Raw genomic sequence first — 20,147 nt, forward strand, 5'->3', positions numbered from 1 at the left:
GACGTTGAATTGATGTCTGTGCCCAGCGGGATCGCACACTCAATTTACTTAATTTGATATTCGTAAAATGACCAAAATGACTTTTTCAGGTACTCAAATATTGTAGTAATTTTTTACAGGCTACAGAGTAGTCCAAGGTTTGAGATGAAGACAAGACACTGGAGCTAATAACTGTTTAATAATGTATTAGCGCCATCTTCAATTCATTTGATTGTCCATTGTGGTTAGACTTTTAGCCTGGTAATTACCAGACTGACTAGCGAACCATTCATGTAAGCTCGCAAAATCAGGCGGCTTGCGAGGCTAGGTTAGACTTGAAAATAAATAAATTAAAATATCTTTCTCAGTGTGAGTTCATGCAAAGAACTCTCAGCAGGCGTTATGCATTTTCTTTCATAGTTTTTAATGACAAAAGCATTCAAACTTCCATACTCGCCAATACACAAATTACAAACATATTTTCTTTTTTTATATACAGCAAACAGCAAATGTTTTTTTACCCAATAAATTACTGGGAGGTTATACATATGGAGTGTGCTACTCTCTTTGTTTTGATAGCATACAGCAAATACCAACATTTACAAGTCCAAATGTAAAGATCAGCATTCAAATTAACTTCATATATCATACATTTTGGTCTTTTGTCTTTGGAACAAAAACAACAAAGATGTCCAAGCTGTGCACATTATCTGGGGTTTCACTATAGTACTTGTAAACCCTCGGCTGAATACAAAGTGAAGGTTATAACCGTTATAACAGTCTAAACTGTGTTATAACAGTGTTATAACTGTTGGGATTCATTGATGCTAAATCTGCAGTGTCTTCATGGTCATAGCCACGGTGTCTGAGTCCCAGCGTGCTGTGTCCCACCCCAGGAACCACCCTGTGAAGGTGGGGGGCTCATGACCCTGCTTCACCATCACTATGGAGGTCCTCTTATCCCGACCCCCTGGATCTGTCTCTATGTATGTCTTGGCTGTAAGGAAGGGAACACATAGATGTTGTCAATCAATGGGATAAACCATAGAAAATATTGTGTTCACACCTCAAATATATTAAAGGAATACAGTACCAGTCAAAAGTTTGGTCATATCTACTAATTCAAGGGTTTTTCTTTATTTGTACTATTTTCTACATTGTATAATACTAGTGAAGACATCAAAACTATGAAATAACACATATGGAATCCTGTATTAACCAAAAAAGTGTTAAACAGATTCCTCAAAGTATCCACCCTTTGCCTTGATGACAGCTTTGCACACTCATGGCATTCTCTCAACCAGCTTCATGAGGTAGTCACCTGGAATGCTTTTCCAACAGTCTTGAAGGAGGGCGGCGGACAATTGGCCCAGCGTCGTCCGGGTTTGGCCGGTGTATGCCGTCATTGTAAATAAGAATTTGTTCTTAACTGACTTGCCTAGTTAAATAAAGGTAAAATAAATATAAATAAATAAAAAGGAGTTCCCACATATGCTGAGCACTTGTTGGCTGCTTGTCCTTCACTCCGCGGTCCAACTCATCCCAAATCATCTCAATTGGGTTGATGTCGGGTGATTGTGGAGGCCAGGTCATCTGATGCAGCAATCCATCACTCTCCTTCTTTGTCAAATAGCCCTTACACAGCCTGGAGGTATACTTTGGGTCATTGTCCTGTTGAAAAACAAATGAAAGTCCCACTAAGCGCAAACCAGATGGGATGGCGTATCGCTGCAGAATGCTGTGGTAGCCATGCTGGTTAAGTGTGCCTTGAATTCTAAATAAATCACAGACAGTGTCACCAGCAAAGCACCCCCACACCATCACACCTCCTCCTCCATGCTTCATGGTGGGAACCACAAATGCTGAGATCATCCATTCACCTACTCTTCTTCAGAGTTGCAATGAAAAAGCCATATCTCAGACTGGCCAATAAAAATAAAAGATTAAGATGGGCAACTCTGCCTAGAATGTCAACATCCCGGAGTCGCCTCTTCACTGTTGACGTTGAGACTGGTGTTTTTTGGGTACTATTTAATGAAGCTGCCAGTTGAGGACCTGTGAGGCGTCTGTTTCTCAAACTAGACACTAATGTATTTGTCCTCTTGCTCAGTTGTGCACCAGGGCCTCCCACTCCACTTTCTATTCTGGTTAGAGCCAGTTTGTGCTGTTCTGTGAAGGGAGTAGTACACAGCGTTGTACAAGATCTTCAGTTTCTTGGTAATTTCTCACATGGTATAGCCTTAATTTCTCAGAACAAGAATAGACTGACGAGTTTCAGAAGAAAGTTGTTTGTTTCTGGCCATTTTGAGCCTGTAATCGAACCCACAATTGCTGATGCTGCAGATGCTCAACTAGTCTCAATAAGGCCAGTATATTTGGTTCTTTAATCAGCACAAAAGTTTTCAGCTGTGCTAACATAATTGCAAAAGGGTTTTCTAATTATCAATTCGCCTTTTTAAATGATAAACTTGGATTAGCGAACACAACGTGCCATTGGAACACAGGACTGATGGTTGCTGATAATGGGCCTCTGTACGCCTGTGTAGATATTCCATTAAAAATCAGCCGTTTCCAGCTACAATAGCCATTTATAACATGAACAATGTCTCCACTGTATTTCTGACCAATTTGATGTTATTTTAATGGACAAAAAAATTGCTTTTCTTTCGAAAACAAGGACATTTCTAAGTGACCCCAAACTTTTGAACGGTAGTGTATTTTGATATGTTTTTTCATAGTTTTGATGTCTTCACTATTATTCTACAATGTAGAACATAGTAAAAATAAAGAAAAACCCTGGAATGAGTAGTTGTGTCCAAACCTTTGATTGGCACTGTGTATGTATTATATTAAACTCTATATTAAATGTACTCTACGAAAAAGAAACTACCCTATTTACACACACAAGGCAAAGACCAAAACTCACCTGATTTTACAGATTCAGTTCTCTCAACTTCATTGGCATCTTTGCCAATCCAGATAAACACCTATTAGAAAAAAATTTCACCCTCCATAGAGTTAGAAATGGGCTGAAAATTGTAATTTGGGGATGTGTAACAAGCTCCATACCTGATCCCAGACATCCAACAGCATCACGTCATCCTCTGCCAGGTCCTCCTGACTGAACTCTCCTGGAACCTCCTCAATCTGCAAACAGTATTTGTCATCTATCTATCTGAGTGTGTTTGTGTGAGTGTGCGTGCGTGCATGTGTGTGGTACTCACTATGAACCTGCCAGTCTTGTTGGAGCAGGCGAACAGGCGAGGTTGTTGAGTGAGGCTCTTACTCGCCAGTCTCTCTGATGTCTGGTAGTCCTTCTTTCCCCCTAATGCTGCCCAGAGGTTCGCTACAACCAAACCAAACAAACCTGCTTGAGTTTCTTTGCAGCTTGAACTTGTGATATACATTTTTAGGACTAAAAACCTAAAACTTGTCAATCTGCCTCGACACTTTCCTTGTCTCAGTCTGCCCCCTGGTGACATTCCTGAGTACTACATCACATCTCATAAAGTTTCTCAGAGCAGAAGTTCTGATCTAATATCAGGACCCTGTCCATATATTCTTATTCATTATGAGCTAAAAGGAAAACTGATAATACATTAGCACTCCTCCTCTGAGAAGCTTTATGAATATGGGCCCAGGCCAAGGAATCTGTATGATATTCTCACCTGGTTCCTGTCCCTCTACGACGCGTTGTGACTGACACTCCAGCACCTGACTCAGGTACTGGGCCCCCCGCTCCTCGTCCACGCTGGCGCCCTTACCCACCCACAGGTAGCTCTGCCCCGTGGGCAGCTTCAGCAGGTATGCATCGTTAGAGTTCAGGCTGCCAGCCTCCGCATCCACCTGCGACAACACACACAACAGACAATGCAACTGGGATCTAGTGGTGAGGAAACACTGACCTCCAGTCTAGATGATAGGAAATGACAAAATGAGCATCGTAAATGCCAGTGCAAATAAACTCTAATTTAGCATAACCGGTGCATAACCCTATTCACAAAATAGTGTGTAAACTGCGTTCATGTGTGTTTACCTTCCATCACTGCCAATCAAACAACCATTGGTGTGTATCTGTGTGAGAGAACATCCTAACCTCAGCGATGCGTGTGATGGTGCCCAGGTTACGTCGGACCTGGAACAGGCGTGTGGGGGCCGCAGGTGCTTGGCCTCCGATGCGTGAGGTACCACTCTTATATACGATGAGGGGCTTGGCTTTGAACAGACTCAGGAGATGGGCAGGCTCTTTTCCTTGGGACACTCTCACCTAGGAAACCAAAAATAAAGTCTTAACGCATATCACATTTGGTACAGGAGCACATGGATAGCAAAGCAATAGCTTGAGGGCCAGTTCGAGACCCTATACTGTAGACAACCACTAGGGGGCGGTATAACACGTCATACACAGTGGGAGATTCTGATTTGGGCAAAAGACCGTTCTCTCTCCTCCGTGACCCAGAAACCGTTAAGTTGTCGAGTGGTCGAAGAAAGTGTCAATTCGTTAGTAGATGAACAAAGGAGTCTGCTCCCCTCGATTACCTACTTCGGCAGAGGATGCACAAGAGTGTCCTCGCGCCAGGTAGCGCAGAAGTGTTTTAATATCCGTCACACCCTCTGAGTCAGCTGTTGTTTTCTCGAAGGAGAAAAGCATGCACACATTTAAAAACTATACTCTACTTATCGTTTTATCTATAACTAGCTACATTTGTTTTGATCACTTTACACATTTATTTTGGTATTCCACCCCTGTAAACGCATTCAGAGAGTTTGGGACTATAAGATTCTATCTGCATTTTTGTCTAAATTTAGTTATTGACATAGCCTTGTTCTGTTCAACGTTCTTTACCTATATAGTACTCTAAATACCCCAAATCATGTTGTTAAGCTCAAAAGAATACAAGATAACATTGCTGACACCATTCAAACCATTGAGGGTTCAGAACTTTAATTATCTCAGAATCATCTTTTTGCACATAGAACCTTATTGTCCCAAAATCTCGATTTGCCTGATGATGCAGGAGTGGAGAAGGAGTTTCTCATTTCATACAAGCACATTTGTTTCCACTTTTCCTCTCCTCGTTTACCTTTGACCTTTAAAAAAAAAGAGGTGAGGAGAGGACAGAGGAGTTAGTAAAATCAATTGAGAATATCCCAGTGTCTCTGTACAAGCGGCACCCTGTGCTAACAGTTGATCATAAAACATTGAATCAGATTATGAGATACCTCCTTCACACCTAGAGAAAATATTCCGTCATGCCCCATAGGCATGGAAAGTAAACCCTGATAAGACAGTCAAATTAGGGGATTTAATACACAGTAGGCTGGAGAGAATAACCTCCTCTAGTATCACACTTTACAACCGTGATATAAAAAAAGGATTGACAAAATGTAAACAGTTTTTACACATTTACACTAGGGCTGGCCCTCTGCTCCAACCACTTCAACATCAGTGTGTGTCTTTCGGAGGGGTTGGGATAAAAGTAGATCCATTGGACATTTGTAGACATCTGACAATAAGAGATCCTCATCTTAATTTGGATTAATCTTACCTGAACTGCATTCCCTCCCAGGGAGCGATCCAGCTCCACAGTTAGGAAGGCAGAAGCTGTGAGCTCATCTAGAGTGCTGCTAGCTCCCTGCCTGCCACAGGAAGTATAGGGATCAATCAATCAATTCATCAATCCATCCAACCAACCAACCAACCAATCAATCTAATTATAATATAATATGCCATTTAGCAGACGCTTTTATCCAAAGCGACTTACAGTCATGTGTGCATACATTTTTACGTATGGGTGGTCCCGGGGATCGAACCCACTACCCTGGCGTTACAAGCGCCATGCTCTACCAATTGAGCTACAGAGGACCAATTGGATATATGAGTACAGGTCTACCAGACTCACCAGGTGTAGATGATCTGTCCTCTCTTATAAGTATAGAGGATGATGTAACAGTCTCCTCCATAGAACTGGCCATACGTATTTGGGTCGACTGGGACTCGACCACTGCTCTCCACTCTGAAGATCTGGAACATAAAACATGCATCTGGCTGGCTATTAGACTATATAATGTGTTTACAATCCATGTGATTGGAATTGTCAGTAGAATAAAACACTTGACTCATTTTGACATTAGCATATTTGCTTATTCACTGCTTGTAATGCTCACGTAATGAGGAATCTTGCCTGATACCTAAAGGCCTGTGTTAGCTCCCTGATCTATTGCTTAGACCTTAGCTCAGTGGTCTTTATTTTTTATTTTTTTTTGTCATTTAGCAGACGCTCTTATCCAGAGCGACTTACAGTTAGTGAGTGCATACATTTTCATACTAGTCTTGTGGCGGTAACACTTGGTCATGTACCTGAGTGTCCCCTGTGCCGTCGTCCACCATGTTATAATGGGCTGCCATGCTCTGGGACTCATGGAGTTTGGAGGCATCGAACTCCACCTGACGTATCTTTGCGATCCTCTCGGTCACAAAGACCTTCCCCAACCCCTCGCTCTGGTTTTTATCCTTCCACCCCTGGAAGAAATGCTGGAAGATGGGAGTCTCCCCACCCTCTGGGAGTACCTGGATCTGGAGATAGAGAAGAGGAGTGGTTTCTATGAATGTCAGGTTTGGGGATCAACTCTCCTTCAGTCCTGATCAGTTTAGCAGGTCATGAACTGACAGACTGATATTTGAGTCACGGGTTGATCCAATCAAATGATCCAACCAAAGCAATTATGACTGATGCTATATGGATGATAATGAGCATGAACCTGTGTGTTAGGTGGGTAGCCCATCTGCTTGATGAAGCCCTCAGCAGTCTTCATGGCAGTCTTCCTCTCGCTGGGGTTGGCGTTACGGCCTTTATGGGTGATGATGGATGATTCATGAAGAAGAATAGGTACAAAGAAGATGGGACACAAGGATGAGGGGATGAATTTAGATTGTCAAGATAAGCATGTGTATCAGTTTAAATATGTACCTTTCCAGACGAAGATCATCTTGCTTTTCCCGTGGTCCAAGATGAAGCACTCGTCAGACAGCAGATGGCTCTGAGAGAACGGATTCTCCTCTGAGACCAGGGTCACCTGCATCGCTCCGGAAGCATCAGATACCTGGAAGGAACAACAACGAGATGAATTTGTGTGTGTGTGTGTGTGTGTTAGAGTGTGTATACAGTCGTGGTCAAACGTTTTGAGAATGACACAAATACTAATTTTCACAAAGTCTGCTGCCTCAGTTTTGATGATGGTAATTTGCATATACTCCAGAATGTCATGAAGAGTGATCAGATGAATTGCAATTAATTGCAAAGTCCCACTTTGCCATGAAAATGAACTTAATCCCCAAAAAACATTTCCACTGCATTTCAGCCCTGCCACAAAAGGACCAGCTGCCATCATGTCAGTGATTCTCTCGTTAACACAGGTGAGAGTGTTGACGAGGACAAGGCTGGAGATCACTCTGTCATGCTGATTGAGTTAGAATAACAGACTGGAAGCTTTAAAAGGAGGGTGGTGCTTGAAATCATTGTTCTTCCTCTGTTAACCATAGTTACCTGCAAGGAAACGCGTGCCGTCATCATTGCTTTGCACAAAAAGGGCTTCACAGGCAAGGATATTGCTGCTAGTAAGATTGCACCTAAATCAACCATTTATCGGATCATCAAGAACTTCAAGGAGAGAGGTTCAATTGTTGTGAAGAAGGCGTCAGGGCACCCAAGAAAGTCCAGCAAACGCCAGGACCGTCTCCTAAAGTTGATTCAGCTGCGGGATCTGGGCACCACCAGTGCAGAGCTTGCTCAGGAATGGCAGCAGGCAGGTGTGAGTGCATCTGCACGCACAGTGAGGCGAAGAATTTTGGAGGATGGCCTGGTGTCAAGTAGGGCACCAAAGAAGCCACTTCTCTCCAGGAACAGACTGATATTCTGCAAAAGGTACAGGGATTGGACTGCTGAGGACTGGGTAAAGTCATTTTCTATGATGAATTCCCTTTCCGATTGTTTGGGGCATCCGGAAAACACCTTGTCCGGAGAAGACAAGGTGAGCGCTACCATCAGTCCTGTGTCATGCCAACAGTAAAGCATCCTGAGACCATTCATGTGTGGGGTTGATTCTCAGCCAAGGGAGTGGGCTCACTCACAATTTTGCCTAAGAACACAGCCATGAATAAAGAATGGTACCAACACATCCTCCGAGAGCAACTTCTCCCAACCATCCAAGAACAGTTTGGTGACAACCAATGCCTTTTCCAGCATGATGGAGCACCTTGCCATAAGGCAAAAGTGATAACTAAGTGGCTCAGGGAACAAAACATCAACATTTTGGGTCCATGGCCAGGAAACTCCCCAGACCTTAATCCCATTGTGAACTTGTGGTCGATCCTCAAGAGGCGGGTGGACAAACAAAAACCCACAAATTCGGACAAACTCCAAGCATTGATTATGCAAGAATGGGCTTCCATCAGTCAGGATGTGGCCCAGAAGTTAATTGACAGCATGCCAGGGCGGATTGCAGAGGTCTTGAAAAAGAAGGGTCAACACTGCAAATATTGACTCTTTGCATAAACTAAATGTAATTGTCAATAAAAGCCTTTGACACTTATGGAATGCTTGTAATTATACTTCAGTATACCATAGTAACATCTGACAAAAATATCTCATAACACTGAAGTGAACTTTGTGAAGACCAATACTTGTGTCATTCTCAAAACTTTTGACCACGACTGTAGACTGTGTACCATACCATGTAGAGTTTGGCCATTTTCCTGTTGGAGATATCTGCCACCATATCGTCATTGTCATCACCTTCTGGTAGATCTGGCTTGTTTCCAAGTACCTGTTAAGGTTGACAGGTAAAAACACAAAGACAAAAAAGACAAAGATAATATTGACTTGTGTTAATGGAGATTGCGAAATGATAGCGCACATAAGTGGATTATTTAACTGTCATACAGTTAGGTGCCTGCAGTGTTTTGCGATTAATGTCCATTCAAGAGTGCAAACGATAGACTAGGGAATGAAAGTTAAATATTGTGGTTGTAAAAATAAATATTAAATTAGCATCTGTCACCTCAGTTAACTCAGATGGCTCACTCCCCTCTTCCACGACAACCAGCTTTGCTCTGCCATTCCTCTCGTTGTCACGGATACTGGCAGCCACCTGCGCTGCCTTCAGGCGCTCAAACTTGTTGCACTCTGAACCGCACCACTGGTAGATAACCTAGAGACAGGTAACAGGTACGGTTCAGTTGAAAATAGGGTTTTGCTCACTTTATCAAGTTCCAGGTGCATGCAGGCGTTTAGCTTCGAGGGCTAACACAATCTTGTGGCAAGCAGATTACCCGGGTTCCAACTCAGTGGGTCACTGTTGTGTGGCAATACATCCTGATTTCGGGCAATATTAAAATAAGAGTGAACAGTACAGCTTGGTGAACATTAGGATACCTTGTACAGTATATCAAATTATCTGATACATAAACCCACCTTAAGTCAACATACCGTAGAACTCAAGCCGAACAGGTAATATTTGTCTTTCAACAGAATTTGAAGTTTGTCTGGACAATGAGTCTGGTTTCTCAGGAAGGTGACAGTCAAATAAATTAACTGTTGTTACAGGGTCACTGAGTGCACTACCATCTGTGCCAGACAAGTGGCAGAGGCAGTGTTACCACCATAGACACTATATCATTGATACATGTTCTATATCTATATGGTACACTCTCACATAGAGGGAGGCTAGAGTACAATCTACCGATCCATTGATCCATCGCTGAGTCAATTAGTCAATCAGTAGATCAATCAATCAATCAATCAATCAATCTATTTATCTATCTATCAATCAATCAAAACTTACTGCACCAAGGTCCACGATGAAGCAGTCCCCTCTGTTGAAGCTGGACCAGTTGAGGGTGACCTCGGTTGCCCTGACGACGCGACGACCTTTGATATGGAATAGTCTCAGAGCTGACAGGTCGTTGGTGACCACATGATGGAACCCAGAGGCCACGCCTCCGGCCTAGAATAGAACAGGATATAATATAATATAATAAAATAGAGTAGATTAGGATAGAATTGAATACTTCATTGCCCTCAAGAGGGAATTTGTCTTGCTCAGTTTAAAAGCATTACAAGATAAAATAAAATAAAATAACATTTTATTTGCCACATGAGCCGAATACAACAGGTGTAGGTAGACATTACCGTGAAATGCTTACTTACAGCCCTTAACCAACAATGCATTTATTTTTAAATAAAAAAGTAAAATAAAACAACAACAACAAAAAAGTGTTGAGAAAAAAAGAGCAGAAGTAAAATAAAATAACAGTAGGGAGGCTATATACAGGGGGGTACCGGTGTAGAGTCAATGTGCGGGGGCACTGGCTAGTTGAGGTAGTTGAGGTAGTTGAGGTAATATGTACATGTGGGTAGAGTTAAAGTGACTATGCATAAATAATTTACAGCGTAAAATGATGGGGTGTACATAGCATACATCACATACAAAATAAGGTACACAGTTACATAGTACCCAACACAAACATCCCTGAAACAACATATAAAAGGCAATGTCAGGGCTTATGAGTACCCTGTGAGGTTGAACAAGGGTAGAATTTCAAGTACTTCCTTCTAGTGAATTGGCAATATTACGGAAAATCAAGAAAGGTTCAGAACCAAGAAAACAAACAGCGTGAGGAACACATAACTGTTTTTCCTCTTGGTCTGCACCTCTTTTTCCCTCCACACCAGGTTCCTTTTCCATCCCATGGTCAGGGCCAAACAAAACGTTACAACAAGTGTTTATTTAATAGCAGACCTCCAGCATATGATGCCCAGGGTCTGAAATGTGGCAAATAGAATGAATGTTCACTGCTAAAAATAAGGGTGCTTTTTGGTTCAATATAACACCATATCTTCTAGTAGTAAATAGCAGTAAGACAGATACAGGAACAAATCTAATATTAGTGAAATAAACGTAAATAAAATGCATCAGTAAGACAATACTGTACTTTGTATGTGATGCCTCCCTTGAAGTATCGTGTGAAGGCGGTGGACTCGAACCCCTGCAGTTCTCTGTACTGGACAGGCTTCCCTCCTAGGAAATCATCCAGCTGAACAGTAAAGATGGCCGCCGCCGTGCTCTCGTCCTGGCTGCACTCCTTACCTGAGGAGAGTACATGAGTGGTACAGTACTTAAATACAATATGATAAATGTTAGTATGAAATGAGAGAGTATTCAAGTTTAGACAAAGGAACTTTAGCACAATGCTCATTCTTATGAGCCAAACTGCCTGGTTGATGTCATCACTGTGATGTTCATAGTATGCTTTATTTTCACATTGTGTGGCGTGTGACTGTTTGTTCACATCTTTTTTGTCACCCTTGCAGACAGATGGCTTGGCAACAATAATCACACTGGTGTTGTGGTCTTCATATTTTTGCTCTAAAACAGAATCTACCATTTCTATTTATGGATTCTGCAGCCGCTGCACAACACTACAGAGGTTTAACACTAGGAGCTGGTGAGAGAGAGAGAGAGAGAGCGAGAGAGAGGGTGGGAGAGAGAGGGTGTGTCACGGTTTCGGCCGAGGCTGCCTCTCTCCCTTGTTCGGGCAGGCTTCGGCGTTCGTTGTCTCCGGAATACTAGCTGCCACCGTTGTATGTTTCATGTTCGTTTGCTTTTGTCTGTTTGTTGTCACACCTGTTCTCGGTTAGCGTAATTAGTGTCCTATAAGTTTCTCGTTGTGTTTGTCTAGTGTTGTGTGTTATTGATTTTGGTCTGTCGTGTGTAGGGCTTCATTTTGTAATTTCGCTCGGTTGAGCTTCCCTCCACTGCGTTGGAGTATTACGCACCTGTTTTGTGCGCTTTCATTTTGTTCGCCTTCGTGCGTCATTTCGCCTTCGGGCAAGAGTTGTCTTATTTCCTTGTTGGAGATTACTAAAGTCTGTTGGACTATACTTCGGTGTCCTGCGTTTGATTCCACCACTGCACCCACCTACAGCACGCGTGACAGAATAACACACCTAAGAATGGAATCAGCAGGAGCCGCAGCAGCCCAGGCGACGCTGGAGGACAGGGTCCGGGAACAAGGTGACCAGATCCTGCAGATGGGGACCGCACTGCAGGAGGTGATCACCACCATCCGAGGCTGGGGGACGCCGCCACCGCCACCCTCCCTGCCAGCACCATCGGCCAGTCAGCCCATTCCCGCACCGGAACCCCGAGGAGTCCGACTCGCGCTCCCGAGGGCTTACGATGGGACCGCGGCCGGGTGCCAGGGTTTCCTTCTCCAGGTGGAGCTGTACCTGGCCACCGTGCACCCGGCGCCCTCGGGACATGAGAGCGTGTCCGCCCTGATCTCCTGCCTGTCCGGGAAGGCGTTGGAATGGGCCAACGCGGAGTGGAGGAGGATCGACGCGGACACCATAACATACGACGAGTTCTCCCGCCGCTTCAGGGCGGTGTTTGACCATCCCCCGGAGGGGAAAGCGGCGGGGGAGCGTCTGGTCTTCCTCCGGCAGGGGAGGAGGAGTGCCCAGGAGTTCGCCCTCGAATTCCGTACTCTAGCGGCAGATGCAGGGTGGAATGATCGGGCTCTCGTCGATCACTACAGATGTAGTCTACGAGAGGACGTCCGTCGGGAGCTGGCCTGTAGGGACACCAGCCTCACGTTCGACCAGTTGGTCGACATGTCCATCAGGCTGGATAACCTGCTAGCTACCCGCGGACGTCCCGAGGGGGGTCCGTCCATTTCACCCTCCAGCGCCTCCGAGCCGTGCCCCATGGAGCTCGGGGGCGCTGGCGCTAGAGAGAGGAGGAGTCGGCTTACTAGGGGGTCCATCCCCTGCACCAACTGTGGTCGGGGAGGACACACCGCGGCTAGGTGCTGGGGATGGCCTCCTAGGGGAGAGGACGACAGGTCCCGCACTGGGGATTCCTTCCAGGTGAGTAGGCGCCCCACTCACCCAGAGCTCTCTGTTGCACATTTCTGTATGCCTGTGAGTTTTCCACAGGTAGCACCTCATTCCCAGCATAAGGCGCTGGTAGATTCAGGCGCGGCTGGGAATTTTATTGATAAGAAGTTTTGTTTAGCTTTAGGGATTCCCCTTCTTCCTGTTGATGTCCCTTTCCCCGTTCATGCCCTAGATAGCCGTCCGTTGGGTGCGGGCTTGATCAGGGAGGTCACTGCGCCACTTAGGATGTGTGCGCAGGGGGGTCATCAGGAGATGATTCAGCTATTTCTGATTGACTCTCCTGCGTATCCGGTGGTGCTGGGCATGCCCTGGTTGAGTACCCATAACCCATCTATTTCGTGGCAGGAGAGGGCTCTGATGGAGTGGTCTGCCCAGTGTGTGGGTAGATGTTTAGGCGTTTCCGTAGGGGCTACCTCGGTGGAGAGTCCAAACCAGGTGCCCGCATTGCACGTTCCTCCTGAGTATGGGGATTTGGCTATTGCGTTTAGTAAGTCGAGGGCGACGCAGTTGCCGCCCCATAGGCAGGGAGATTGTGTGATAGACCTCCAGGCAGGAGCTGCGCTCCCACGGAGCCATGTGTATCCTCTGTCTCAGGAGGAGAAGAAAGCTATGGAGACTTACATAGACGAATCTCTGAGACATACGGCCTTCCACTTCCCCTGCGTCCTCGAGTTTCTTTTTTGTGAAGAAGAAGGATGGTGGTTTGCGCCCGTGCATCGATTACCGTGGTCTCAATCAGATCACGGTGAAGTACAGTTATCCACTCCCGCTGATTGCGACCATGACTGAGTCCTTGCATGGGGCGCGTTTCTTCACTAAATTAGATCTCAGGAGCGCGTACAACTTGGTGCGCATCAGGGAGGGCGATGAATGGAAGACAGCCTTTAGTACCACCTCGGGCCATTACGAGTATCTTGTCATGCCATACGGGTTGATGAACGCTCCGTCAGTTTTCCAATCATTCGTGGATGAGATCTTCAGGGACATGCAGGGGCAGGGGGTCGTGGTGTACATAGATGACATTCTCGTGTACTCGCCTACCCGTGTCGAGCATGTGGCCCTGGTGCGCAGAGTGTTGCGGAGGCTGGTGGAGCACGACCTGTATGTTAAGGCAGAGAAGTGTCTGTTTTTCCAGGAGTCGGTCTCCTTTTTGGGGTATCAGTTGTCTGCGTCAGGGGTGAAGATGGAGGTAGACCGGGTGTCAGCCGTGCGTAATTGGCAAACACCAACCACTGTGAAGGAGGTGCAGCAGTTTTTGGGGTTTGCGAATTACTACCGGAGGTTTATCCGGGGTTTTGGACAGGTGGCAGCTCCCATCACGTCTCTCTTGAAGGGGGGCCCGGTGCGTCTGCAGTGGTCTGCCGAGGCGGACAGGGCGTTTGGGAGGCTGAAGGACCTGTTTACCTCGGCTCCAGTGCTGGCGCATCCGGTTCCCTCTTTACCATTTCAGGTAGAGGTGGACGCGTCTGAGGCCGGTATTGGAGCCGTGCTTTCACAACGGTCAGGCGCGCCACCTAAACTCCGCCCCTGTGCCTTCTATTCCAAGAAGCTCAGTCCGGCGGAGCGAAACTATGACGTAGGGGACAGGGAGCTGTTAGCCGTGGTACAGGCCCTAAAGGTGTGGAGGCACTGGCTTGAGGGGGCTCAACACCCTTTCCTCATTTTGACGGACCACCGTAACCTGGAGTACATCCGGGCAGCGAGGAGGCTAAACCCTCGGCAGGCTAGATGGAACATGTTTTTGACCCGGTTTACATTTAAGATCACGTACATCCCTGGGTCACAGAACGGTAAGGCAGATGCGCTGTCTCGGCGGTATGACACGGAGGAGAGGTCCGTGGAGCCCACTCCCATACTGCCGGAGTCGTGTCTGGTGGCACCGGTAGTGTGGGAGGTCGATGCTGAGCTCGAGCGGGCGTTACGCACCGACCCTAGTCCACCACAATGCCCGGAGGGTCGGAAGTATGTTCCGCTCGAGGTTCGGGATCGATTGATCTATTGGGCTCACACGTCACCCTCCTCTGGACACCCGGGTATCGGCCGGACAGTGCACTGTCTTAGTGCCAAGTACTGGTGGCCCACGTTGGCAAGGGATGTGAGGGTTTATGTTTCCTCCTGCTCGGTGTGCGCCCAGTGTAAGGCGCCTAGACATCTGCCTAGGGGTAAGTTATTACCCCTGCCCGTTCCACAACGACCATGGTCCCACCTCTCGGTGGATTTCCTTACTGACCTTCCTCCTTCACAGGGGAATACCACTATACTGGTCGTTGTGGACCGGTTTTCTAAGGCCTGTCGTTTGCTCCCCATGCCGGGCCTTCCTACCGCCCTGCAAACTGCCGAAGCCCTATTCACCCATGTGTTCCGGCACTACGGGGTACCCGAGGATATTGTGTCTGATCGAGGTCCCCAATTTACCTCCAGAGTCTGGAGAGCTTTTATGGAGCGGTTGGGGGTCTCGGTGAGCCTCACCTCGGGTTACCACCCGGAGAGTAATGGGCATGAACGTGTGAACCAGGATGTGGGTAGGTTTCTTAGAACATACTGCCAGGACCGGCCGGAGGAGTGGGCAAGGTACGTTCCCTGGGCCGAAATGGCCCAGAATTCCCTACGCCATTCCTCCACTAACCTAACCCCTTTCCAATGTGTGTTAGGGTACCAGCCGGTTCTGGCACCTTGGCAGCAGAGCCAGATCGAGGCTCCTGCGGTGGATGAGTGGGCGCGGCGCTCGGAGGAGACATGGAACGCTGCACACGTCCACCTGCAGCGGGCCCTCCGACGTCATAAGGCGAGCGCCGATCTCCACCGCAGTGAGGGACCGGTGTACGCACCTGGTGATCGAGTCTGGCTCTCTACCAGAAACCTGCCCCTCCGCCTGCCCTGTCGGAAACTGGGTCGGCGGTTTGTAGGGCCATTTAAAGTCCTGGGAAGGTTGAACGAGGTGTGTTACAAATTACAACTACCTGTTGAATATAAAAGTATTAACCCCTCGTTCCATGTGTCCCTTCTCAGGCCGGTGGTAGCTGGCCCACTCCAAGAAAGTGAGATCAGGGAGACTCCTCCGCCCCCATTGGACATCGAGGGGGCACCGGCGTACTCCGTGAGGTCCATCTTGGATTCGAGACGTCGGATGGGGGGTCTCCAGTATCTAGTGGAGTGGGAGGGGTACGGTCCGGAGGAGCGGTGCTGGGTGCCGAGGAGAGACATTTTGGACCCGTCTCTCCTGACGGAATTCCATCGTGGGCACCCGACGCACCCTGCTCCGCGTCCTCCGGGTCGTCCCCGAGGCCGGAGTCGGCGCACGTCTGGAGCCGCGCGTCAAGGGGGGGGTACTGTCACGGTTTCGGCCGAGGCTGCCTCTCTCCCTTGTTCGGGCAGGCTTCGGCGTTCGTTGTCTCCGGAATACTAGCTGCCACCGTTGTATGTTTCATGTTCGTTTGCTTTTGTCTGTTTGTTGTCACACCTGTTCTCGGTTAGCGTAATTAGTGTCCTATAAGTTTCTCGTTGTGTTTGTCTAGTGTTGTGTGTTATTGATTTTGGTCTGTCGTGTGTAGGGCTTCATTTTGTAATTTCGCTCGGTTGAGCTTCCCTCCACTGCGTTGGAGTATTACGCACCTGTTTTGTGCGCTTTCATTTTGTTCGCCTTCTTGCGTCATTTCGCCTTCGGGCAAGAGTTGTCTTATTTCCTTGTTGGAGATTACTAAAGTCTGTTGGACTATACTTCGGTGTCCTGCGTTTGATTCCACCACTGCACCCACCTACAGCACGCGTGACAGGGTGGGAGAGTGAGAGAGGGTGTGAGAGTGTGTGTGAGAGAGAGAGAGAGAGAGAGAGAGAGAGAGAGAGAGAGAGAGAGAGAGAGAGAGAGAGAGAGAGAGAGAGAGAGAGAGAGAGAGAGAGAGAGAGAGAGAGTGATATAGTGTGGAACGATGACTGATATAGTTTATGACTTCTGCTGAGAATGACCTTATCTTATCTTGTCCAGGAAGCATCATGATAGTCAATTACCTCACCCAGCCTTTAACCAGATAGTCACTTTTGTTTCTTACTTCTTAGGCAAAAAAGTAGTTTAAAGCTCAGCTGATGACAAGATTGGCTGACTTGCAGTAAGAGAGAACAGCACCACGAGACCTCACACAGTTGTGAAACATTGTGAAACGTCACATACAGTAGTGCCACACACACAGGGATGGAAATTAAGCTAGCCCTCTAGCCCATTGCTAGTACTTTTCAGACCGGGCTAGTAAAAAATGTGCCCAATTAGCCACCCGGCTATTGACATTTTGTCATTTCAAATATCGCATGGCACAGATTTTAGACCCGGGCTCTGATGAAGGCCTTGAGGTGATACGTAAAGCTTAATAAAGAGCACTTATATTAGCAAGAGCAGCATGCAGGTTTCTTATTTTTTCTCTCATGTTATTCAATTGTTACCATGCACCTGCAACAAAGATAGCTCAAATGTGCGAGTGCCTTTTGAATTTCTAGACCCGGGCTAGTAAAAATTGTAGTCTACTAGCCTGGCTGTCCAGTGCCCAAAATCCTTACCTTCCATCCCTGCTCACACACGATCATCCACAAAGAGCAGAGGCATTCTACTACTAGTCTGACATGGGGTCGTTCAGGGGAGCTGCAGGCCAACGTGAAATGGTCAATTGTATCTTGTGTATGACAGCAAAGTGTCATACACAAGTGAATGTGTTATAACACTGTTAGTATATTATGTCCTTTGATGCTAAGTTGTTTTATCTATTGCCAATGTATTTATTAATGTTAATGAGAAGGTTATGAGAATATTATGCCATGGATTTCAGCCTGTAGCTATAAAACTTAAATGTCTATGAAGCACTCCCCAAATGTATTCACGTTAATCTCCAATGATTCATAACCCTCCGTCAGTAAACAAATCATCCATCGTGTGACATGCTGTGCGAAGAGCCTGAGGAAACACACACGCGCTCACACGCTCTCTCTCTCACTCACTCACTCACTCACTCAAACTCACCCAGCCAGTAGTGCAGGTCGTAGAAGCAGCTATCCCGCAGTTTGATGGTGTGGAGGACCACATACGCGTCCCCAACATAGAAGTTCCCGTGCAGGTTCTCAGGCACAGGGACCAGCTCCATCTTCTCTATCCTCCATATCTGGAGACCGGCTGCCCTGCCTGCCTTGTCAAACTCCCTGTGGTAGAGCACCATGGTTCCTCTGGTTGTCTGGTGGCAGAAGGGGGATGTCTGGATGTGGATATCTGGTGTGGTGAGAGGAGTGTGGGGTGAGTTCGAGGCACAGACTGCTGCTCTGTTCTCTCTGGTCCAGGGGAGAAGTGAGTCAATAGCAGCAGTGTGCAGGGCTCTAAGGCTGAGGTTGAGGCTGAGAGGGGGTGGGTGTGTCTTAGAGGCTGCCAAAGTACACACACAATGTGCGTGCACACATACACACACACATGTTTTCACTACACATACATATTACTGTCTCTATCCATGCTCAATATTTCCAAGATGCCCTTGGAAAAGCGCTCACAGTAAAGTTGTTGCTATAATAACTTTATTACATCATAATATTAGGCTTCAAATAAATTGCACTCAGATCAGGTCAATAAAGATATTTATCTTGTAGTTTTAACAGAGCTCAGCAAATCGAATCAAATTTTATTTGTCACATGCGCCGAATACAACAGACCTTACCGTGAAATGCTTACTTACAAGCCCTTAACCAACAATGCAGTTCAAGAAATAGAGTTAAGAAAATATTTACTAAATAAACTAAAGTTCAAAATAAAATAAAAAGTAACACAATAAAATGTCATAACAATAACGAGGCTATATACAGGGGGTACCGGTACCGAGTCAATGTGCGGGGGTACAGGTTAGTCGAGGTAATTTGTACATGTAGGTAGAGGTAAAGTGACTATGCACAGATAATAAACTGTGAGTAGCAGCAGTGTTAATGTAAATAGTCCGGGTGGCCATTTGATTGATTGTTCAGCAGTCTTATAGCTTGGGGGTAGAAGCTGTTAAGGAGCCTTTTGGACCTAGACTTGGCGCACTGGTACCACTTGCCGTGCGGTAGCAGAGAGAACAGTCTATGACTTGGGTGACTGGAGTCTTTTACAATTTTTAAGGCCTTCCTCTGACACCGCCTGGTATATACAGTACCAGTCAAAAGTTTGGACACACCTACTCATTCCAGGGTTTTTCTTTATTTTTTATATTTTCTACATTGTAGAATAATAGTGAAGATATCAAAACTATGAAATAACACATATGGAATCATGTAGTAACCAAAAAAGTGTTAAACAAATCGAAATATATGTTATATTTGAGATTCTTCAAAGTAACCACCCTTTGCCTCGATGACAGCTTTGCACACTCTTGGCATTATCTGACCAGGAACCTAAATATAAACCAGACATTACATAATTGTTCCCTTTCAAGTTCTCTATTTCTTGTTCCGTATTAGACTGGTCTCTAAAGGTTATGGCTTAGGGGAGAGTCCTAGTTCAAGGTCTTTGCGATGGTATTGAAAACTTGTAGATTTACCAGCCATACCTGCTCAATTCCAACACATTGCACAGCTTGGGGCCAATTCTTTGGAAAATGTCAATCATTTTCCTCATAAGTCTTGAAATACTCTGACAGTCTGTAGTATAACTACTTACTACTAACTATTACATACAGTGGGGAAAATAGTATTTAGTCAGCCACCAATTGTGCAAGTTCTCCCACTTAAAAAGATGAGAGAGGCCTGTAATTTTCATCATAGGTACACGTCAACTATGACAGACAAAATGAGAAGAAAAAATCCAGAAAATCACATTGTAGGATTTTTAATGAATTTATTTGCAAATTATGGTGGAAAATAAGTATTTGGTCAATAACAAAAGTTTCTCAATACTTTGTTATATACCCTTTGTGTCACGGTTTCGGCCGAGGCTGCTCCTTCTCCTTGTTCGGGCAGGCTTCGGCGGTCGTCGTCCCCGGAGTACTAGCTGCCACCGTTCGTTGTGTCTGTGTGTGTTTGGTTTGGTCTGATTTGTTACACCTGTTGCTCATTTCGTCTTGATTATGTGTCCTTTAAGTTCTCGTTGTTTCTCTCTTGTGGTTGTGTGTAGTTGTTCTATGTCAGCAGGTGTTGCCAGTCAGTTTGTGCTCTATGTATTTAGAGAGTCCGCACGTTGTGCGTTTGTTGTACTTTTACGCTGAGTGCGTTTAT

The 20,147-nt window shown here is 46.0% G+C and overlaps 1 protein-coding gene across 1 annotated transcript; it reads right to left on the bottom strand.

Moving 5' to 3' along the window:
- Positions 1-383: 383 nt before the first annotated feature.
- On the bottom strand, positions 384-18,230 carry LOC311122699 (scinderin-like). The gene is made up of 16 exons (XM_084158093.1): positions 17,941-18,230; positions 10,973-11,127; positions 9,823-9,984; positions 9,040-9,189; positions 8,713-8,805; positions 6,951-7,083; positions 6,742-6,830; positions 6,341-6,556; positions 5,883-6,004; positions 5,529-5,619; positions 4,076-4,246; positions 3,648-3,825; positions 3,204-3,325; positions 3,049-3,126; positions 2,906-2,966; positions 384-976 (listed from the first exon to the last, which is right to left on the bottom strand). Exons 1-16 carry the CDS (start codon positions 18,131-18,133, stop codon positions 807-809), a joined length of 2,184 nt encoding a protein of 727 aa, XP_084014219.1. The 5' UTR covers positions 18,134-18,230; the 3' UTR covers positions 384-806.
- Between the last annotated feature and the right edge of the window lie 1,917 nt (positions 18,231-20,147).

The sequence above is a fragment of the Coregonus lavaretus genome, assembly GCF_964263955.1.
Source record: "Coregonus lavaretus genome assembly, chromosome: 3".
NCBI lineage: Eukaryota > Metazoa > Chordata > Actinopteri > Salmoniformes > Salmonidae > Coregonus > Coregonus lavaretus.

Excerpts from the sequence above, each read along its gene's own strand:
- LOC311122699 (XM_084158093.1), bottom strand. The coding sequence starts at position 18,133 with ATGGTGCTCTACCACAGGGAGTTTGACAAGGCAGGCAGGGCAGCCGGT. Across the intron at positions 4,247-5,528 it reads TGGGAGGGAATGCAGTTCAG|GTGAGAGTGTCCCAAGGAAA; the intron begins GTAAGATTAATC and ends TTGGTTTCCTAG. Across the intron at positions 3,326-3,647 it reads CGTAGAGGGACAGGAACCAG|CGAACCTCTGGGCAGCATTA; the intron begins GTGAGAATATCA and ends GTTTGGTTGTAG.